At 42.3% G+C, this 22,202-nt stretch overlaps 2 protein-coding genes across 6 annotated transcripts in view; one reads left to right on the top strand and one right to left on the bottom strand.

Moving 5' to 3' along the window:
* Positions 1-508: 508 nt before the first annotated feature.
* UGGT1 (UDP-glucose glycoprotein glucosyltransferase 1) overlaps positions 509-22,202 on the top strand; it is a 115,349-nt gene continuing 93,655 nt past the window's right edge. The window contains exons 1-5 of one of the 5 annotated variants that reach the window (XM_070071039.2): positions 547-765; positions 2,407-2,477; positions 6,516-6,651; positions 13,113-13,195; positions 17,250-17,380. In XM_070071039.2, coding sequence (XP_069927140.1) covers positions 6,530-6,651; positions 13,113-13,195; positions 17,250-17,380 — 336 coding nt within the window. In that variant the 5' untranslated portion in view covers positions 547-765; positions 2,407-2,477; positions 6,516-6,529. Of the gene's footprint in view, positions 766-2,406; positions 2,478-6,515; positions 6,652-12,367; positions 12,436-13,112; positions 13,196-17,249; positions 17,381-22,202 lie in introns of those variants that run through there. The other 4 variants (XM_089329351.1, XM_070071037.2, XM_070071038.2 and 1 more) reach the window with 4 other exon arrangements.
* On the bottom strand, positions 14,832-15,198 carry LOC138849012 (large ribosomal subunit protein eL37). Its single transcript, XM_089329353.1, has one exon. It carries the CDS (start codon positions 15,191-15,193, stop codon positions 14,900-14,902), a length of 294 nt encoding a protein of 97 aa, XP_089185479.1. The 5' UTR covers positions 15,194-15,198; the 3' UTR covers positions 14,832-14,899.

Below are 22,202 nucleotides of genomic sequence, written 5' to 3' on the forward strand. Positions count from 1 at the left end.
TTTATGGCTTTGAATTCACTTTGACTTGTTAACAGGATACCCTCTAAAGAGGTATTCATTTGTGGGTGGATAAAATGACCTGTGTCATGCATTGCAAAAAAATTTTGTGATTTGTAGTTCTATGGACAAGTAATCCCAGTGAACTAAGCCATCACAGCCCGTATAAGATAAAGTAATTCGGCTCATAAACTTTAAAGTCTTCCTCATGTCCCCTGGAACGGAAGCCACCAAATTATAGGATTTAAGATGAAGTTTAGCAGGTTCAGGCACATAAATTTGTCCTTTATTTGGCAACAGCGCTTTAACACAAGGGCTGTAAGAGGTACAGATTCTGGAGTCTCAGTAGCCGAACCCACTCATCTTCCCAAAACCTTGAGAACCGCACCCAGCTCCGCACCACACCAAAGGGAGGGAGAGATCAGAGAGGCGGGGCCTCCCCGGAGAGAAGATGGCGCCTGCGCGACACTCTGGGCTGCGCCGGTCACGACTCGGTGTCCGGAAGTCCTCCGGCCCTCGCCTTAAGGAAGCGGAAGTAAAGGGGCGGCCGGCAGCTTGGCTGTAGCTCTACGAGTCCGGCTCCTGAGCCGAACCGCGGGAAAGGCGCGTGTCGGCCTCTCACTGGTGCAGCCCTGGCCGCGGCTGCCGCTGCCGTCCCGCCCCGCCCAGGTGTTGTCGCAGACGCTGCAGGGGAAGAAGCGCCGCCCGGGATGGGCTGCGAGGGGGCCGCGAGCGGCACGTGTGTCGCGGTTGCGCGGCGGGTGACAGGTATCCCGAGCGGGCACGGGGAGGCCGCGTGCCCCGGGAGAGGGTCTCTGGGGTGAGACGACTCTGTGCCCCGGTCACCTTGAGCTTCCACCCCTCCGGTGACTCAGTTTCCCCTCCGGTCTCCGCGAGCGCCGGAGGTAGCCGTCAGTGTGGTCTCCCGGGCAAGCTGTGTCTTTGGCGGGGGTGGCCGCGGGCTCCCCTCAGCCCCGGGTGTCCCAGTGCCGGAGGTGGCGGGGGAAGTGCCCTCGCACGAATTTGGACCAGCCCGGCCGCTAGTAGGTAGAGAACCAGCACTTTGCAGGACCCTGTTTGGAGAAAGACTTGGCTCCTTTTATAGGTTTCCAGTTTCCCGTCGCTGCATTCGGGTGATGCGTTGTTGGTTGTCATTTTCATTTACCACTAGGATCTGTTGGCGGGGAATGGGATGATCCGGTTTCACTTTTGGTTGTGGGACGATCTGCGTACTTCGCCAATAAGTTGTGCTGTGAGCAGTTGTGGTTCCTTGGCCAAAAATCTCTGGCTTGTTTAGCGTTCCTTGCCGGCTTTCAGAAGGAGCATATTTTGTGCATTTGAAGTCTTTGGGGCTTGTGCCTTGCTGTTGTTACATTGTTTTGGAAACGTTGCCAGTCAGTTTAGTACAAAGTGCCCACTTGAAAATATCTCCTACACTTGGAAGCGTTTGAAGACATTTTAAATAGCCATTTGACAACACCACAGAACTTAGGTGATTGTAACGTTTTCACTTGGCTTCCTTTTGATACATTCAGCTGAAACTTTCCATTAAAGGAATGAATGTAATATCCGTAGAGTAGCACTGCATCTTTAACTTGAGGGGAACACACTGAACTCTGGGGGGGGAAATGCTATTGGAACTTTTCTGCAGTCATCTGTGGTCATTTTCATATCAACTGTCTTGTAACTACTTTTAACCGAAGTTAGATTTATGTGGTTCACAGCAAATGGCTTTGCTAGTAAGTGTAAGGGTATATTATGTTGAATTATTAGAGGAGTTAATTTATTTCTCAAAAAAGGCGCTTTCTAATACGTTTTCCTAGCTGTGGGTATGCATGTGGAAACTTGGATGGCCATCTACAGACATGCAGTTTGCAAGCTGTTTTTGAGAATGTTAACTACAGCCTTACATTTAAATATGGAAGGAGAAACAGTTGGTGATGACTTAGAATTTTTATGCCTGCTCTAGTTTCCAAAAAAAGTGAAAAAGTATTTGACATACGTAATTTGTGTTAATATTCTGGATACCTTCTTGTAGATAAATGAGCAAGACATAGTGTTTTAATTTCAGCATACCAAGATCTTACAGAGAGCTGATACATTTGGGCCTAGAACTAAAGAGTGTTTTTGGTTTATTCCACGGTGCCTGGGCATTGCGCCTCTGATCACGCAATGCCACATGGCACATTCTGATAGATGTTATTACTCAGACTACGTCAGGGCCACTAGGGTTGGAGCGATCAGGGAGGTCTCCAAATGAAAGCATCCTCAAATGAAAGACCTCTTCTGAGACCGATGTCTGTCTCTAGACAGCCTCTTCCTCTGGAACTACCTGGGAAACCAGGAATGTAGGGTCAGGGTGGCAAAGCTCTTCTTTAACGTGTGGTATTCTCCCATTCTCATCTCTAGTGGTGCTGTACCTCCTAGAACACACAGTCTCTTTTTAGAACAGTCCACAGGGACCTCTGGGTTAGTCACAGGTACGTAGGTTTTCACTCTTACCCTTTTGACAGTCCTGGCCTTTTTGTGATGAATTTAACCCTTGGTGCCACACTCCTTCCTTTGAGTTTTCTTTCATTCATCCCTTAATGAATGAAACCTGTGTCTGTTTATTTTGTTATGAGCGCCTCCTCTGTTTCAGGCATTATGCTAGGCATGGTGACCATGACAGATGAAACACTTTGCTTACTCACATTCAATCCCCCAAACCAACCTAGGTGTAGTTCTTTCAGGCTGTCTTCTTTGGCCCTGGACTCAGGTCCACTCCCTTGGTTTCAGATTGAAACTGTTCCTCTCTCAGCCATCTGTGTCCTAAGGACTTGGCCCATAGATGAGCCTTGACTTTGCCTTGATTCTCACAGTCAAGCAGTTTGCTCAGCCTGAGTCTGCACAGATGAATTCTTACCTCTTCTACTGGAGAATGGAGGGAGACAGTATGTCTTGTAGAACTTTAAAAAGAGGGAGGCATAAGTTCCAAGCATTGCTGTGTCACTTGCCCCATGTGCCCAAGGTACAAGCCTCTCCAAACACTTCATTTTCTTATTTTTCAAGTGGAGATGACAGTGTTTCATCCAGTCACGCAGCACATTTACAGAGAATGGCCTGTGTGCCAGGCTGCTGGTCACTGGTGAATAGAGCAGACGTGGTTACCGCCCTCAGGAGCTTCCGTCCCCTGGGCTTTTGTAGGAAAGGACTCGATAACTTGGTACATGGAGAGCACCTACCATGATGCTTAGCTCAGAGTCCCTGCTCAGTAAATGCTAAAGTTGTCTCAAGGGACTTTTGTTGTGCTGTGCACTCCCTCACCACTCACTGTGTGCTGTCTGCCTAGGGTAATTGTGCAGTGGTGTCTGACTTATCATCAGGAATCACCACTTTCTAGGGATTGTACACCTATCCCCTTTTGGGACAAATGGCAAATGTAGCTGGTAGCCCAACACTGCTTGAACACAGTTTGTATGCTCCATGTCCAATTTAGAAACCCAGTGACTTTTGGGAGGATTTGATTTTTCTTCCTATCCATAGGGGATAGATTTTTAAGGCATATTTTCAAGGCTATGTAATAGCAATGATGTGTCATTTAATAACTTAGAAGACAGTTATTTTTCATTTGATAAATGATACAATTTTTACTGCAACGAAGTCTGAGTTAGTGCTTGGCACTTTACAAAGTGATTTTTAAGTTCTCTGTGATTTTTATGTACCCTATGTGGTAGATACTGTTATTTTATATTCAGAGTGATTTTTATATACCCCGTGTGGCAGGTACTGTCATTCCTAACTTGTAGTCTGGGAGATTAAGGACCTGGGAAGTTAGGTACCCTGCTTGTGGTTACACTGCCAGCCAGCAGCAAACTCAGGAATTGGACACAGCTCCCCAAAAAAGAAAAGATTTTTTCTTTTTACCGGTGTGTTTTTGAATCACACAGAGCAGGTTTTTGAGGGTGTCTGTGTGTAGACCTAAGAGAGTTCTTGAGTGGTCTGAAGTTGAGCGTTCACAAATGTTTGGGTCTTAAGTTGCTCCTCTTTGGGAAATTGTCAGTAACTTTACTAAGTCCTGAAAGGAGCCTGTTTTTCCTCCTCCCTTAGCCAGGAATCAATGCTAGCATGCTTCATTCTCAAAAGTTCTAGCTTGATTAGCTCTTATTTTCAGTGCACTTTTTTTTAATGTGTGTATTCTTTTGTTTCTGCAGTCTCTCTGTAGCAAAGTTTACAAATGCTGGTTTAAAACATACTTCAGAGTATATTTACAGATGGGATGTTCATAATAAATTTGTTTTGTTTTGTTTTGAAGAAGCTCATAGACCTGAACTTAAAACTCTTTAAAAAGCTGCTTTGCTGTTTGTTATAACTTATTTTGCTTTTTGGCATTGTTCTTTGGAGCTATTGTGTGTTATGTGGGCTAAGAGGTTAGCACATGATTATGCTTTTTGTAAAAAGAAGATATTAAACAGCTCTGCCAGCATAGCCCTTCTCCCTCAATGATGGATTTTATAACTGTATTGGGGAGTGTTCAGAAGCCCAGAGATAATGGTTCAGTGCTTTCCACATAGTCAGTTACCTCTTCTGGTTTCCACTCAAATGAGTGGGCCTTAGATGTCGATTTTTAAATAGCTCAAGGGGAAGTCTGATTAGACTTCTTTCTGTTAGGCAGACTTTTATTTTGTTGTTGTTTTTAAGATATATTTATTTATTTATTTGAAAGGAACAGAGAGAGAGGGAGAGAGAAATATCTTAGATATCTTCCGTCTGCTGGTTCACTCCCCAGATGGCTGCAAAGGATCCGGACCCAGGAGCTAGGAGCTTCTTCTGGGTCTCCCATGTGGATACAGGGGTCCAAGCACTTGGGCCATCTTCTGCTGTTTTCCCAGGCACATTAGCAGGGAGCTGGATCTGAAGTAGAACAGTTGGGACTCCAACTGGCACCCATATGGGATGCTGGCACTGCAGGCGACAGCTTTATCTGCTATACCACAGTGCTGGCCCCAGGCCAACTTCTGGGGTGAAAAAAGTAGAGAAATCTGCAGCTAGTGTCCTTTTTCTGAAATGGTCTGGATGCCATTTGCAAGGATCTCAGTGTGCTCAGAGAGGCTGATGCTGATTCTTTGGCCATACCGCTTTACTGTTGACACAGGCTTTCAGAACCATCTTTTTAAAGAAATTAACATGTTGAATTTATTTGAAAGAGCACTCCCATCTGCAGGCTTACTCTTCTAATGCCTATGATGACTGGAGCTGGGCCAAGCTGAAATTGGGAGCCGGGAATGCAATCCAGGTCTCCCATGTGTTTGGCAGGGACCTAATCACTTGAGCCATCACCACTGCCTCTCAGAATGCATATTAGCAGGAAGTGAAGGTCAGGAACTGGAGCAGGGAATGGAACTTAGGAACTCTGATATGAGACATGGCATTCTCATTGGTGTTGTAACTGCTAGGCCAAACGCCCATTGCTGTAGAATCCACCTTTGAGTTACAGTTACATCCGAGACCCATTGTTATCAATTTCCTTGGACTGCCATACTGAAGTACCCCAAACAGGGTGACTTAGAATGGAAATTTACTAACACATTTCTGAGGGCTGGAAGTTCTAAATCAAGATGTGGCAGGACCATGTTTCTTCAGAAATTTTAGGTCAAGACTTGCCTCTTGCAGCCTCTGCCAGCCGGCATTTCCTAGCTTGCAGCTTAATTTCAGTGTCTTTGTCACTCTTCACCTGCTTGTTCTCCCATGGTTATGTGCAATCTGTGTGCCACCAACAGAGTTTGTCTGTAGCGTGGAGGCCCCAGGAAATGAAGTAGATCCTCTGTGGGAAGGAACGTAACTTGCTCCAGCCTCTGGTTATGTGTGGGTCACTCAGCAGATATCTGTTAACTATCTAGCTATGAAGTGTGGTTCAAAAGGTTTTGTTTTGGAGCAAGAAAACTTTGAAATCTGTACATATGAGGGGTCTTCAAAAAGTTTATGAGAAATGCATACATGAAGAAAACTGCCTGGATTTCAAAAATATTTTGCACCTGAATAAACTTATCTTTGAATTCCATTTTTTATAAAGATTTATTTTATTTATTTGAAAGACAGAGCTACAGAGAGAGGTAACGACAGAGAGAGAGGTCTTCCATCTGCTGGTTCCCTCTCCAGATGGCTGTAATGGTTGAAGCTGCACCGATCCAAAGCCAGGAGCCAGGAACTTCTGGGTCTCCCATGTGGGTGTGTGGGCCCAAGGACTTGAGCCATCTTCTGCTATCCAAGGCCATAGCAGAGAGCTGGATCGGAAGAGGAGCAGCTGGGACTAGAACCGGCGCCCACATGGGATGCCAGCGCTTCAGGCCTGGGATTTAACCCGCTGCTCCAGCCCTGAATTCCATTTTTTATGAATTCTTCCAAGTGCCCTTTTATTTCAAAGCATTTGCTTCTTAACTTTAATGTTATTTTGTGTCTCTAAGTATTAAGATTGTTATTTTCTGTCTGCACATATTCACATTTTAATGTTACCTTGTTCCAAAACTCTTTCTTTTTAGGGGCTTGCTATAAAATGGGACTCCTGATTGTGCTTACTGGACTGTGGTTGTTCTCTGCAGTAAAGGCAGATTCAAAAGCCGTTACGACCTCTCTGACCACAAAGTGGTTTTCCACCCCATTGTTGTTAGAAGCCAGGTAAGACCTTTCCCCCCTTTCACACGTGTGAGTGTAAATGTAGACTCTTGTAGTGACTGTAGGGAGTGAGATGATCAGCACTAAATGCATTCAGATCCCTTTCAGTGGATGTGGTGTGTTCTCCAAAGGCTATTAGGGCATGCAATCTGTCTTTCATAAGGAGAGAGCTGTGTTGATTCATTGAGCTATTTAGGAACTTATTGAGACAAATATATTGTGTTGATTCAATTATGTTGTCTTCTGGGAAGGCTGTGTATGTAGTAACGAGGGAACGAGGGAAGAGAGTTGTAGTTACAAAAAGTTTTCTACTTATTTGAAGAAAGTTCTTTTTTTTTTTTTTTTTTAAAGACTTACTTATTCATTTGAAAGTCAGAGTTACACAGAGAGAGGAGAGGCAGAGAGAGAGGTCCTCCATCCACTGGTCCACTCCCCAACTGGCCTCATGGCTGGAGCTGTACCAATCTAAAGCCAGGAGTCTCCTTCAGGTCTTCCATGAGGGTGCAGGGGCCCAAGGACTTGGGCCATCCTCCAGTGCTCTCCCAGGCCATAAGAGAGCTGGATTGGAAGGACTTGAACCAGCGCCCACATGGGATTATGGCACTGCAGGTTGCGGCCTCACCCGCCACGCCACAGCGCCAGCCCTTGAAGAAAGTTTTAAGAAGTGTTCAGTGAGGGGAAGAGAAGGGCTTGACAAGGTGAGAGAGAGAGGATGTGCTCCTGCTGAGAACTTGGAAGAAGATCCAAGAAAAGAAAGTACAGGGGGAAGCTGAGGAAAGACAGGTTTGTATTCTGTCCTGAGATGTTCATGTTCTACATTTTAACATCTCCAAAGTCAGGATGCATTTCCAATCATATCAAGAAGTTATCTTACAATTAGAAGTGATAGAATTTTTCATAAAACAAAGATATTTTAAAATCAATAAAATACAATGTAGTTAATAATTTCCTGGGAAATTTTATATTCCAACTATGCTTTTTAGCAAGTGTTTGTAATAGAAATATGTCTATTTGCAGCCAATTTTATGTCTTTCAAATAATATATAATTAGGACTGATAGAAAATCTTTCCAAAGAATGAATGAGGTGTATTGAAAAGTAAGCACTTGGTAAGTTTCAGTATTTGATAGTGCTAGAAATTTCCATCATCACTGAGACTCTTCAGTTAACTTTGTGGTTTACCTTGTTCTTCAACTCAGAAGCTGTCTTGTAATGTTTTCTCCTTAATCCCTCATATAATGCTCATGAGGAGTTTTGTTATGCTGATTGTGTACGAGTAGTTACACCTCCTATGAAAAAACCTCTTAGCCTGTAATTGCTAACAGGATTCATGGGGAAGCTGGCCTTGACTTTCTCAGGAGCCTGACTTTCCTCCATCATTTCTGTGTGCCTTGCTTTTCTCAGCAGTGAAATGCCAACAAAACCAAAACCAAAACCAAAACAAACCCCAAGCCAAAACTCAAAAACTCACTATAGACATTGCATGGAGATATTATAGTAACTACTTTGATAAATGGGTTGAACTCCTCCAGTGTCAGAACTTTATTAGATACAGAGTAGTCAGAAAAGTGAAACAACTGAAATCCTAGACTGCCTGAGCCAGTTCTAATGACTGAGCGTTTCCTTTTTGCTAATCTCCTGTTAGATGATTTGTCTAGAGTACATCTAAGTCATCAAGACTTACCATCTATCATTTTCTGAAGAATTTTGTGCAGTTAACTGCCGTAGATGGGTTGTGATATTCTGCTTCACATTCTTAGCAGACTGACTTTTCCTTATTCTCACTTTTATTTACACTACTAATTGGTTATTTGTACATTGTCCTAAAAGATTCTTGTGGCATACATCTGTGGACTTGGGAGAAAGTATGTTCAAATGTCAGCTTTTCTTACTCTACCTCTCCAGTTTCTTTGCTCACTGTAGAGTGGAAGGGGTCTACAGTAGACCCCTGTTATCCACAGTGTCACTTTCTACACTTTCAGTTACCTGTGGCCAACCCTGTTGTTAGAAAATATTAAACGGAAAATTCCATAGATGATTCATATGTTTTAAATAACTTTCATTAGAATATATTGTCATAAATGTTCTTTTTTGCTGTTAATTATTATGGTTACGATTATGATTTTTTTTTTAATTTTTTTTGACAGGCAGAGTGGACAGTGAGAGAGAGAGACAGAGAGAAAGGACTTCCTTTTTTGCTGTTGGTTCACCCTCCAATGGCCGCCGTGGCCCGTGCACTGTGGCCGGCGCATTGCGCTGATCCGAAGGCAGGAGCCAGGTGCTTTTCCTGGTCTCCCATACGGGTGCAGGGCCCAAGGACTTGGGCCATCCTCCACTGCACTCCCGGGCCACAGCAGAGAGCTGGCCTGGAAGAGGAGCAACCGGGACAGAATCCGGCACCCCGACCGGGACTAGAACCTGGTGTGCCGGCGCCGCAAGGCGGAGGATTAGCCTATTGAGCCACGGCGCCGGCCTTACGATTATTATGAATCTGTAGATTAAACTTTATCATAGGGATATGTGTATAGGAAGAAACATGGTATATATAGAATGGGGTACCTTCATCCATGGACCATCCCCTGTGGCTGGAAGAGTGGTTGTAGTGTTCCCTTCACTTATTTCTCCATCACAGACATTTCCTTTTCATGATATTTCTGGTTATTTGCCTTTTGGGGTCCCTATTTTCAGACCTTTTCTCCATGGCTGTTCATGTACAGTTTGCTGAGGTACTGGGATATGTAGGCAAGTCAGTCACAAGCTCTGCTTATTTGAAAGCACATTGCATTTGTCGCCAGTGCTAGCTGAGGCCACTGACCTGCCCTGCCGTGTCCATGGCAGACCCTGCTGATGCCTCACTGCACTCTGTCCACATGAGGACAAAGGGTCAGAGGGTCTTTCTACACATCCAGTCATGCGGCTCCCATGCTTCCTTTGGCCTTCTTTGTTTCTAGCACCTAGGGACTAAAGTAGTACTGTTTTTTTTTTTTTTTTTAAGATTTTATTTTTATTTATTTATTTGAGAGGTAGAGTTATAGACAGTGAGAGGGAGAGACAGAGAGAAATGTCTTTCATCTGCTGGTTCACTCCCCAAATGGCCGCAATGGCCGGAGCTGCACTGATCTGAAGCCAGGAGCCAGGACTTCTAGGTCTCCCACGTGGGTGCAGGGGCTCAAGTATGTGGGCCATTTTCTACTGCTTTCCCATGCCATAGCAGAGAGCTGGATTGGAAGAGGAGCAGCCAGGACTTGAACCAGCATGCATATGGGGTGCCGGTGCTACAGGTGGAGGATTAACTTACTGCACTACAGTGCTGGCCCAATGTTTTTAGATTTTTATTTGTGAGGGATGATAGTTTTTGATTGTCTGTGATGTGATGTTTATATCTGATTCATGTAAAAGCCTGGATTTGTTGTTTTTTGACAGGCAGAGTGGACAGTGAGAGAGACAGAGAGAAAGGTCTTCCTTTACCGTTGGTTCACCCTCCAAAGGCTGCTGTGGCCAGCGCACAGCGCTGATCCAAAGCCAGGAGCCAGGTACTTATCCTGGTCTCCCATGGGGTGCAGGGCCCAAGCACTTGGGCCATCCTCCACTGCACTCCCTGGCCACAGCAGAGAGCTGGCCTGGAAGAGGGGCAACCGGGACAGGATCCGGCGCCCCAACCGGGACTAGAACCCGGTGTGCCAGCGCCGCAGGTGGAGGATTAGCCTAGTGAGTTGCGGCGCCGCCCCTGGATTTGTTTTGAGTAGCTATAGTTACTAACAGAAATATTATGTTAATATGTATTTTAAAGATTTATTTATTTATTTGAATATCAGAGTTACATAGAGAGAGGAGATGCAGGGAGAGAAAGAGGTTTTCCATCCTCTGGTTCACTCCCCAGATGGCCACAACGGCAGGAGCTGTGCCGATCTGAAGCCAGGAGCCAGGAGCTTCCTCAGTGTCTCCCACGTGTGTGCAGGGGCCTAAGGACTTGGGCGATCTTCTGCTTCTTTCCCAGGCCACAGCATAGAGCTGGATTGGAAGTGGGGCAGCCAGGGCTTGAACTGCCCCCAAAAGGAATGCTGGAATTGCAGGCAGTGGCTTTACCCACTACGCCACAGCGCTGGCCCTGTTAATACGTTTTAAAATCAAAACCAATAATCAATTATTGAGTTTCAGATACTGTAATGGGCCAATATGCAACTTGATAGAGGTATAGGTCATTGAGACTTGAATTTACATCCCAGCTTTTTCACATGAATCTGTGCCCTTAATCAAGTTCATCATGTCTCTGAATTGCAATTCCTTAATTCAGAAAACATTTATAATTCAGGTGGCTGTGAGGATTTGAGGGCCTGAGTGAATATGCCTGGCATAGTTTAGTGACTATGGTATAAGTTGATCTGCCTTAAATATTCTCTTCCCGTTCCCATCAAGTCCTGTAGTAAAGGAAGACCAATTCTGAGCTTCCAGAAAGCAAGTTGACCACCAGATTTGACTATCTTGTGTACATTTAGGTTTTATGTAGTTTTTTCTTTTGTCTCATAGATTCAAAACTTTTCATTATGCCATTTGGAATCTTTCATAAGTGAAGAGAATGGTACAATGTATTCTCCCTGAATATATCACCTACTTTTAGCAATTGTGAATTCAAGTCCAGTGACCACCATCATTACCCGCTCTGGAATGTTTGAAAGTAAATCCAGGGGCCAGCACTGTGTTGCAGGTTGATCCTCTGCCTGCAGCACTGGCATCCCATACGGGCACGAGTTCTAGTCCTGGCTGCTCTTCTTCCAATCCAGTGCTCTGCTATTGGCCTGGGAAGCAGTAGAAGTTGGCCCAAGTGCTTGGGCCCCTGCACCCCCATAGGAAACCTGGAATAAGCTCCTGGCTTTGGATCGGCCCAGCTCCAGTTGTTGCTGCCATTTGGGGAGTGAACCAATGTATGGAAGACCTTTTTCTCTGTCTCTCCTTCTCACTGTCAGTAACTTTACCTTTCAAAGAAATAAATTAAATCCTTAAAAAAAAAAAAAAAGAAAGTAAATCCAAGATCTCGTATCATTTCACTTCTTGACTGGAATATTTTAAAGCAAATCTTCAAAATTTTATCTGTAAGGCCATAAATTTTTTTACTCGATGGAATAAGTGTGAGAAGCTAAAACACAATATAAATATACAAACAAGCTTCAATATACTATTTTAAAAAATGAACAGCACTCCATTCAGAAGTTTATATTCTCTTCTTCCCTGGATTATTTCACTGGATATAATAATTAATTTTCTTATTACTATTCCAAGTTTAGACCTCTAAGACTTTTGTATTAGTGGAGTGAAAAAAATGTGTTTCTAGAAGTTTTTCTGTAATTATGTGAAAACCATGTGCTTATTTGCATATGGCCTTTACCATATGACCTAAGTGAGTCATTCTCACCACCGCAATTGATGTATGTGTTTTCTGCCCTACTCTGCCAGCTTATCCTACAGATGGGGCTTTAGTTCATGAATCTGGTGTTTATTTGCCTGTCATGACCTATCTGTCTTAGTACCTGTTTCCTTAGACTGTATTCTAAGGTTAGTGTGGTGTCTGTGTCAGTTACTAGGTACCCTAGAAAAATACTCTCTGAAGGAGGTGCTGAGTAATTTATTACATTATGATAATGGGAATTTTCAGAAACCTATTTTTAGAGAAGTTATGCATTACCAGGAAATGTTTCTTATTTTTCCCATATTTCTGTGTCTAGCTGTGGAGTAGAGTGACAGTTGTACAGCCCAGTGTTGACAAGTAATGGGAAAATCTTCCTTTGGCTAGGTAAGCTGAGACCCAGATCTGTAGCTTGTTTTTAGACAGTCAGCAGTCACCAATACAATTCATAGCACGGAGAAGATCATCAGTTTACACAAATAATTCAACTACATACATTTTCTTTTAGAGGTTTTAGACTCTTGAATAAAAGGGAATTTAGAATAGCCTTTATTTTAGATTAATAGTGTAAAGTTGAAAAAGAACACTAAGATGGCAGTAAGTTCTTAGATCTGATATTGTTAGATCAGTGCTGATTTTAAACTAATATTTGGTGATCTTGAAAATTGGAATTTATGAATGTTAAAGATTGTAATGTGCTGCATTTACTGTTCTATTACTGACAGTATTTTTGCCAATGAGATTTGATAAACTTTCTTTATATTGGGACTTGCCTGTTTTACTGTATTTTTATTATTTTCAGGTCTCTTTTAAGAAATAGCTATCAGAGCTAGTAAGTGAATACATTATTAAGCTAATAAGTTAATATCTAATAAGTTAAAGTTTTTTATCATGAACAAGATAGATATAATACATTCTTGTGTATAATATGTATTATAAATTAAAGCCCAACCATAGGCATTTGGAACCTTTAAAACCTATTTTTACTCTCTTTAGAAATAGAGTTGATATTGAAAGCTTTTATACAGTTGTATAATTTCTGACATTTTTTCCTTTTCTCCCAGTGAGTTTTTAGCAGAAGACAGTCAAGAGAAATTTTGGAATTTTGTAGAAGCCAGTCAAAATATTCGATCATCAGATCATCACGGTAACATTGAAGTAGATTCTTCTTTGGCTTTGGTGTCTGGGAAAATCATAGAAAAAAAACAACAACCAGTCTCTTTTATAGTATGTGTGGCATGGCAATTAATGGAAAACATTTTAATCTTTAATGACTACAGTGGTAATAGTAGCCAGGAAGAGCCAACACAACCCAAATGATTTTTTTTGAAACTATGTAAAATTCTGACTGTATAACCTTTAGTTATTTTCGCGGTTTTTGTTCTCTTATGTTCTTTTATTAAAGTGCTATGTGAATATTTTGTGGAAGTACATTTCATTTTAAATCATTTAGTATTAACTTAATAACCATCTGATTTGATCTGTTCTTTGTTTTGTTGTGAACTAATGACACGACTGATCCATTACTTGTAAGTTGTTATTAAGTTAGTGCCTTCCATAATGTTCTCCAGTATTCCTGCCAGCCACTTACAACTTGAGTGTGAGGGCATCAAATTAATGTTTTCTGTGTCATTCTTTTATACTTTGCTTTCATAGATATTTTCTAACTTAATAATGTATACGGTGTGAACATTAATAGTTAATGATACCGATATATGAGTATAAGGTATACATCCTTATTGAAGAGAGAATATTTGAAAATTGTATGACTGCGGTTAATCTTAACACAGTTGACTAACATTTTAATGTTAGAAAAATAATTTGGGGGGCCGGCACCGTGGCTCACTTGGTTAATCCTCTGCCTGCGGTGCCAGCATCCCATATGGGTGCCGGGTTCTAGTCCCAGCTGCCCCTCTTCCAGTCCAGCTCTCTGCTGTGACCTGGGAGTGCACTAGAGGATGGCCCAAGTGCTTGAGACCCTGTACCTGCATGGGAGACCAGGAGGAAGCACCTGGCTCCTGGCTTTGGATTGGCGCAGCACCAGCCATGGCGGCCATTCGGGGAGTGAACCAACAGAAGAAAGACCTTTCTCTCTGTCTCTCTCTCTCTCTAATTCTACCTGTCAAAAAAAAAAAATTACTTCTTTCTCTCTGGCGCTCTCTCTCTAAATAAAATTAAAAAAGAAAAAAAAATAATTTATTAAAAAATCATGTAAGGCCTGTGCCATGGCTCACTAGGCTAATCCTCTGCCTATGGCACCGGCACCCCAGGTTCTAGTCCCGGTCGGGGCGCCGGATTCTGTCCTGGTTGCTCCTCTTCCAGTCCAACTCTCTGCTGTGGCCCGGGAGTGCAGTGGAGGATGGCCCAAGTCCTTGGGCCCTGCACCCACATGGGAGACTAGGAGAAGCACCTGGCTCCTGGCTCCAGATCAGTGCGGTGCCATCAGCGGCCATTGAGGAGTGAACCAATGGCAAAGGAAGAGCTTTCTGTCTTTCTCACTGTCCACTCTGCCTGTCAAAAAAAAAAAAAAAATCATGAGAATCTGCTTTTTCCCTTAAAATACATAAAGGCTTTGAAAAAGCACATGTGAGTTTTAGTTCTCTAATTTAAATTAGAGTCAGGTTATCAAAAAATCATTTTGCTTTGAAGATTTCATAGGACAGATTTATCAAAATGGGTTTTATAATGAAATTTGAATTGTGGTATTTAAAATGAATTGTCTTCAATATAAATGATACATGTCCTTGGTTAAAGTTATGGCAGTATAAATTGTTAGAAGTGATCTTTTTTTTTTTTTTTTTTTTTTTTTTTGTAACCAGAACATTTATTGCTTGACTAATTGTTGAAATTCTCAAGATGAACTGGATGCTGCAACAGCTGCCCTCTTGGGTTTAGGTGTTGTTCCTTCACGGAATCCATGCCTGAATCTGCGGTATACAATTTTTAGGTGCCTCATCCGACCAGTCCCAGTGGTATTTCGCCTTTTAGCCTTGGCACTCCAGTTATACTTTCTCTTGCGCTTGGCAGGGTAGCCGCATTTGCCACAGGTCGACTTCTGAAGGTGGTAGGCCTTAGAGCCGCAGCGGCGGCACAGCGTGTGCGTCTTGTTGCGACGCTTTCCAAACGATGACGTCCCCTTCGTCATCTCGCTTCTGCAGCCGAGACCAAAAAAAAGCAGAAGTGATCATTAAAGTATATTAAATGCAGCCAGCGCCGTGGCTCACTAGGCTAATCCTCTGCCTTGCGGCGCTGGCACACCGAGTTCTAGTCCCTGTTGGGGTGCCGGATTCTGTCCCGGTTGCCCCTCTTCCAGGCCAGCTCTCTGCTGTGGCCCTGGAGTGCAGTGGAGGATGGCCCAAGTGCTTGGGCCCTGCACCCCATGGGAGACCAGGAGAAGCACCTGGCTCCTGCCATCGGATCAGCACGCTGCGCTGCGTGCTGGCTGCGGCGGCCATTAGAGGGTGAACCAACAGCAAAAGGAAGACCTTTCTCTCTGTCTCTCTCACTGTCCACTCTGCCTGTCAAAACAAAACAAAACAAAACAAAACAAAACAAAACGTATATTAAATGCTTTTTTCTTTGCAATATTATTCATATTCCTACAACTCAAAGATTGACACCATTAACTTTCTGGCAGCATTTTAAGGTATGAGAATACCTCAAAAAGTTTGTGGAAAATGGAATTAAAGGATAAATTTATTTTGATGAAAAGTTTTTGAAATCCATATATATGAAGTATCTCAAAAGTTCAAGAAAAATATGTATTATGAAAAAACTACACAGAAATTTCAAAAAAATTTTTGCACCAAAATAAACTTTCCTTTTAATTCTATTATTCCACATATTCTTTGAAATACTTCTGTATATTTATTTCTGGTCTTTTTTTCCATGTAGAAGATGCCAATACAGTATAAAACCTTTTATGTTTTTTAAAGCATTAGTATTTTTCTTTTTAAAATTAAATATTTTGGGGTTTTTTTTGGATGGATGTTTGATTCAGAAGTCAAAAATCTGTTCTCTTCCTGCCCTTGTTTCTTCCATTTTCCCCTTGCTTTTTATCCCATTTAAAATCAATTTTTAGCCTTCTGTGATTTTTATGATATATACACACATTTGTCTTCATACATTTCTTTTTTTTTAAGATTTATTTATTTATTTGAAAGTCAGATTTATACAAAAAGAGGAGGAGAGGTAGAGAGAGAGAGAGAGAGTGAGTCAGTCTTCCATCCAATGGTTTACTCCCCAGTTGGCTGCCATGGCCGGAGCTGTGCTGATCTGAAGCCAGGAGCCAGGAGCTTCTTCCGGGTCTCGCATGTGGGTGCAGGGGTCCAAGGACTTGGGCCATCTTTACTGCTTTCCCAGGCCATAGCAGAGAGCTGGATCGGAAATGGAAGTGTTGGGTTTTGAACTAGCACCCATATGGGATGGCAGCATTCAGGCCATAGCGCCGGCCCCATGTCTTCTTACATTTCATTCTACTAGTAAAAAAATGATAGCTTTCTATTTACATTGTTTTGTACCTTGTGATGCCGTCCATTTATTTTGGAATTTTTTCATAATGATACATAGAATTTTTTTCTCTCAAATAATTTGATCTAACTTTTTGTTTAAATGCTTTTCCTCAGGCTTTAAATCTTCCTCAATATCCTCTAATACTCCCTACTTCATTCATTACACTGCTCAAGTGTTTTTGTTGTTGCTTGATAGATAACATAGACTTGATACTGAGGATATAAAGATAAGGAAACCAGATAGAGCCTCTGCCTGTTGGAGGAGACCCAGAGTCTAGCTGAGGGATGGACAGTGAATAAATAACTTAGTCAACAACGGGATAAATAAAATGATAAAATAAAATAGAAGAGTCGGAGCCTGCGGGAGAGATCAGGCCGGCTGCCCTGAATAGTTGGTTTCACAGCTACTTTCTTCTGGAGGAAATAGATGGAAGTCAGGTCATCCAGGTCATCAGCAAAGTAGCCGTCTGGGGGAGAGAGTGGTTTGAGCTAAGTGGGGAAGACTGAGAGAGTCCACTAAATTGTGTACTCCAGGGAATTTGAAGCATTTGATAACAGCTCAGTTTACTACACTGGTAAGATTTTGCCATCACGTATCTTTGTAACACATAGCTTTATACTTTATGATCTATTTCATTTGGCTATCTCTAGTCATGTACAGTTATTTTGATTAATGTTTCTCTTTGACAGGTACTGATTATTCCTATTATCAGGCAGTATTGGAAGCTGCATTTCAATTTCTGTCACCTCTTCAGCAGAATTTGTTGAAATTTTGTCTATCTCTGCGTTCTTACTCAGCCACAATTCAAGCCTTCCAACAGGTAAGTCCAGTACCTCCAGAGAACAGTATTTTGTAGCGAGTATGACTTGATGATGAGATAAATTACAGCTGTCCTGTGATAGAATTAACAGAACTGGAACTTTCTGGCCTGAAATTTTTTGGGATCTATGATTGTATTAAAATAATAAGCAAAATTGATATTGGGCCTTCAAGTTATATATTTATAAAAATATAATTTGCCTTTTTTTTTTAAGATTTATTATTTATTTATTTGAAAGTCAGTTATACAGAGAGAGAAAGAGAGGCAGAGAGAGAGAGAGAGAGAGAGAGATCTTCCATCTGCTGGTTTACTCCCCAGTTGACCACAATCGCTGGATCTGCACTGATCCGAAGCCAGAAGCCTGGAGCTTCCTCCAGGTCTTCCCATGCTGGTGCAGGGGCCCAAGGACTTGGGCCATCTTCTGCTTTCTCAGGCTGTAGCAGAGAGCTGGATTGAATGTGGAGCAGCCGGGACTTGAACCAGTGCCCATACGAGATACCAGCCCTGCAGGTGGCGGCTTTGCCTGCTACACCACAGTGCTGGTCACAGCCTTTATTTTAATTTGAGAGAAAGAGAATATCCACACAAAATAGAGACAGAGGTTATTTACGTGACACAACCTGGGAAGTATAATTTTGCCAAGCCAGTGAGCGTACATCTGATCACAGCCTGTAGCTCTAAAATCAGTTCACACAGGAAATATAGGAGCTAAGAAATGCTAAACAACGCTATAGAGATGCCGTCAGGAAAATCCAGAATGCGGGAAATTTTCTTAAAATTTTAATTGAATCATAGTGATTGTATCTATTTATGGGGGCAAGTTTGGCATTTCAGTACAATGTATGTAATGTGTAATGAACAGATCAGGGTAATTAGCATTTCTAACACCTCAGACATTTATCATTTCTTTGTGTTGCAAACATCCAAAATCCTGTGTGCTGGCTGTTTTGAAATATACAATAGTTAACCATGATTGTCCTGTTGTGCCATGTAGAACATTAGGAGTTAGAAAATGTGAGACATTTATAGGAACACGATCTGATTTCTTCAATAAATAAGAGACTTTAAAAATGTGTCTGCTTAGTGCAATGTGAATTGCATTTTTGTGTTTGAATCCTGTGAAAATTGTGTTTGAATCCTTTGAAAGACAAAAACAGAAGAGACAAAGATGGTATATTGACTGGATATTTGATATAAAGAAATGTTAGTAAAGCCATTTTTATTACATAATAAAACATACAGAAAATCACTCACAGCATGCATATAGAATAATGACTATTATAAAGGGAGCACCCTTGTAACTTTACCTAGGTGGGAAGTCAGACTTAGCCAGGCGCTCTAGAATCTCCCATGTCTTCTTTCATAGTCTGCTTTTGCCCTCCAAAAGGTGCTACTGTCTCAGCTCCTGTTGGAGTGACCCATTATACTCCTGTACCATGCACAAAAGGACGTCGCTATCCATTATTTAGGTCTTGCCCAGTTTAAAAAAGTTGGTAATTTTTCATTAATCTTTTTTTAAATAATGATTTATTTATATATTTGAAAGACAGAGTTATAGAGAGGCAGAGTCAGGGAGAGAGAGAAATCTTACTTCTGCTAGTTCATTCCCCAAATGGCCACAATGGCTGGAGCTGGGCCGATCCTAAGTCAGGAGCTTCTTCCGAGTTTCCCATGTGGGTGCAGGGGCCCAAGGACTTCGGCCATCTTCTGCTGCTTTCCCAGGCCATAGCAGAGAGCTGGATCAGAAGTGGAGCAGCTGGGACTCAAACTGGTGCCCATATGGGATGTCAGCACCTCAAGCAGCGGCTTTACCTGCTGTGCCACAGAGTGGCCCCAGTTTTTCATTCATCTTTTAATTTACAAGCTTTCTTTCCATCCCCTTCTTCTGTTTTATGACTTGGACTTTGCATTGTAGATTTTTTTCACTGTATTTTCTTGATCACATATTTTTTTTAAAGATATATTTATTTATTTGAAAGTCTGATTTACAGAGAGGCAGAAGTAGAGAGAAAAAGAGGTCTTCCAACTGCTGGTTCACTCCCCAAATGGCTGCAATGGCCAGATCTGGGCTGATACGAAGCCAGGAGCCAGGAGCTTCTTCTGGGTCTCTCACATGGGTACAAGGGTCCAAGCACTTGGGCCATCTTTACTGCTTTCCCAGGCCAAAGCAGAGAGCTGGATTGGAAGAGGAGCAGCCAGGACTAGAACTGGCACCCATATTTGATGCTGTACTTCAAGCGGCAGCTTTACCTGCTATGCCACAATGCCGGCCCCAATCACATATTCTTGATGCTGTTCAACTTATTCTTTTTTTTTTTTTTTTTTTTTTTTTTTTGACAGGCAGAGTGGACAGTGAGAGAGAGAGACAGAGAGAGAAAGGTCTTCCTTTTGCCGTTGGTTCACTCTCCAATGGCCGCCGCTGCAGCCGGCGCACCGCGCTGATCCTGGCAGGAGCCAGGAGCCAGGTGCTTTTCCTGGTCTCCCATGGGGTGCAGGGCCCAAGCACCTGGGCCATCCTCCACTGCACTCCCTGGCCATAGCAGAGAGCTGGCCTGGAAGAGGGGCAACCGGGACAGAATCCGGCGCCCCAACCGGGACTAGAACCCGGTGTGCCGGCGCCGCAAGGTGGAGGATTAGCCTATTGAGCCACGGCGCCGGCTCAACTTATTCTTCTATCTTCTGTTTTCTGCAGATTGGTGGCTGGATCTGGAGGCTTGATCAGAATTGAGTCTGAATAGATCAGAATAGATCTATTGTTTGGTTTTTGTTGTTAAGCTCTTTAAGCTCTAGGAGTTCTTTCTATGTTCTGGATATTTTGATTTTTAAATGTTTATTCATTTGTTTTATGTATTGGAGAGCAGAGACAGAGAATGAGAGATTTTCCATCTGCTGATTCACTTCCCAGATGTCCACAGTAGCTGGGGTTGGGCCAGGCTGATGTCAGGAGCAGGGTACTCAATCCTGGTCTCCCACATTGATGTCAAGAACCCGAGTACTTGAGTTATCCTTCTAAGAGTTATGTATATACTTGTGTGTGTGTGTATAGTAAATAAAAGTAAATAAATAAAAGATTTATTTATTTGAAAGAGTTACATAGTGAGGGAGTGATACAGCACACATATGCAAGCAAGCAAGCTTCCATCTGCTGATCACTCCCCAATTGGCCATAATGGCCAGGGCTTGCCAGGCCAAAGCTAGGAGCTTCATCTGGGTCTCCCACATGAGTGGCAGGGGCCCAAACACTTGGGTCATTCTCTGCTGCTTTTCCCAGGCCACCAGCAGGGAGCTGGATTGGAGGTGGGGAAGTTCTATTGATTCAGCTTTTATATTTAGGTTTGTGATCCATTTTGAATTAATTGTTATATATGGTGTAAGATAAGGATACACCTTCATTCTTTTACATTTGGATAACCAGTGTTTCCAGCAGCATTTATCGAAAGGACTATGTATTCCCCTTTGAGTGATTTTGCCATCCTTGCTGAAAATCATTTTGCCATGTTTGTGAGAATTTATTTCTGGGCTTTCTATTCTAATCCATTAGTGTTTTTGTCTGTATTTAACACTGATATCACACTGTTTGATTGGTGTAGCTTTGTACTAAGTTTGGAAATCAGGAAATTTAAGGTCCTCCAATGAGTTCTTTTGATGCTACTCTGGTAGTCTTTGTGTCCTTGCTATCTGGTATGTTAAGCTTCAAGCTCATTTTGTGTACCTCAGATCCTAGATTTACAATTAGCCATTTCTCTGTGAGGTTCATTCATTTGTGTGTGTGTGTGTGTGATGGTATTTTAAGGACGTAATCTAGGCACTAGGGATGTTCATTACTAATGAGTTGGTCATTGTTCGTAGGCCCTTTAAGTGGGCAGAGATGGGAGGTAACTGCACTTGTATCCTAAGATAAAATGTGTAACATTGTAAGGATAATACACTTTGTGAGCTTATACAGACATTTCTACTTCCAGCTTGGGACTACTTTGCAACATCTTTAGTGCTTTTCTTTCACACGGAGAATCCTAATTCTCAAGGATATAAGGGATGATCTAACCAGATTGTCTTATGATTCTGATTTGCTTTATCCACAGTACATTCTCAGTAGTCTCAGTAATAATACTTAATGCTGTTTCACCAATTACATTTACTGGAATTGGTTAAAATTGTTTCTTTTGCCTAGTGATCCTCATTCTTCCCCCTCCCAGTTTAAAGAAATAAATATTCTGCCCAACTGGAACAGAAGTTTCGTGTGGTACTGACTTCCCTTTAGCCATCCTTTCATCGTAGTTTTAGAGGTAATGCAGTTCTTTTTTGCTCACCACCACTCCTGCACAATGTCCGTGGTTGACTTTCCTGATGCATCCTCTGGTAGATTCTTTAGGAAGAGTTCATGGGAATAATATTTCCTCACTTTTGCCTATTTATGTAAGAGTTCCTGTGTGTCCTTTATACTTGCAAGTTGGGATACAGAATCTTGGTTCCTATTTTCTTTCCTTGACTATATTAAATACATTGCATTTTCTTTCAGCATAATGTTGCCTTCCAGAAACTATGATGATACTCCTTTTATATCCTTTAAAAGTCTCTTGTTCTTTTTGTCTAGAAACATGGAAGATTTTTCTTTCAAGTCATAATTTATCAGAATATAGTGTGGTGCTGATTGTCTTATGCTAGTATCCTCAGGTAGGCAGTATATCCTTTTAGTAAAGAGGTTCGGGTACAGGCCTTGACTCAGTGTTTCAGGTTGGAATGCCCACATCCCATATCAGAATGCCTGGTTTGAGATTACTGCCTGGGAGGCAGCAGATGAAGGCTAAGTATTTGGGTCCCT

The sequence above is a fragment of the Oryctolagus cuniculus genome, chromosome 3 (assembly GCF_051225735.1).
Source record: "Oryctolagus cuniculus isolate XC-2025 breed Fujian yellow rabbit chromosome 3, ASM5122573v1, whole genome shotgun sequence".
Taxonomy (NCBI): Eukaryota; Metazoa; Chordata; class Mammalia; order Lagomorpha; family Leporidae; genus Oryctolagus; species Oryctolagus cuniculus.

Coding starts and splice junctions, on each gene's coding strand:
- LOC138849012 (XM_089329353.1), bottom strand. CDS start 15,193: ATGACGAAGGGGACGTCATCGTTTGGAAAGCGTCGCAACAAGACGCAC.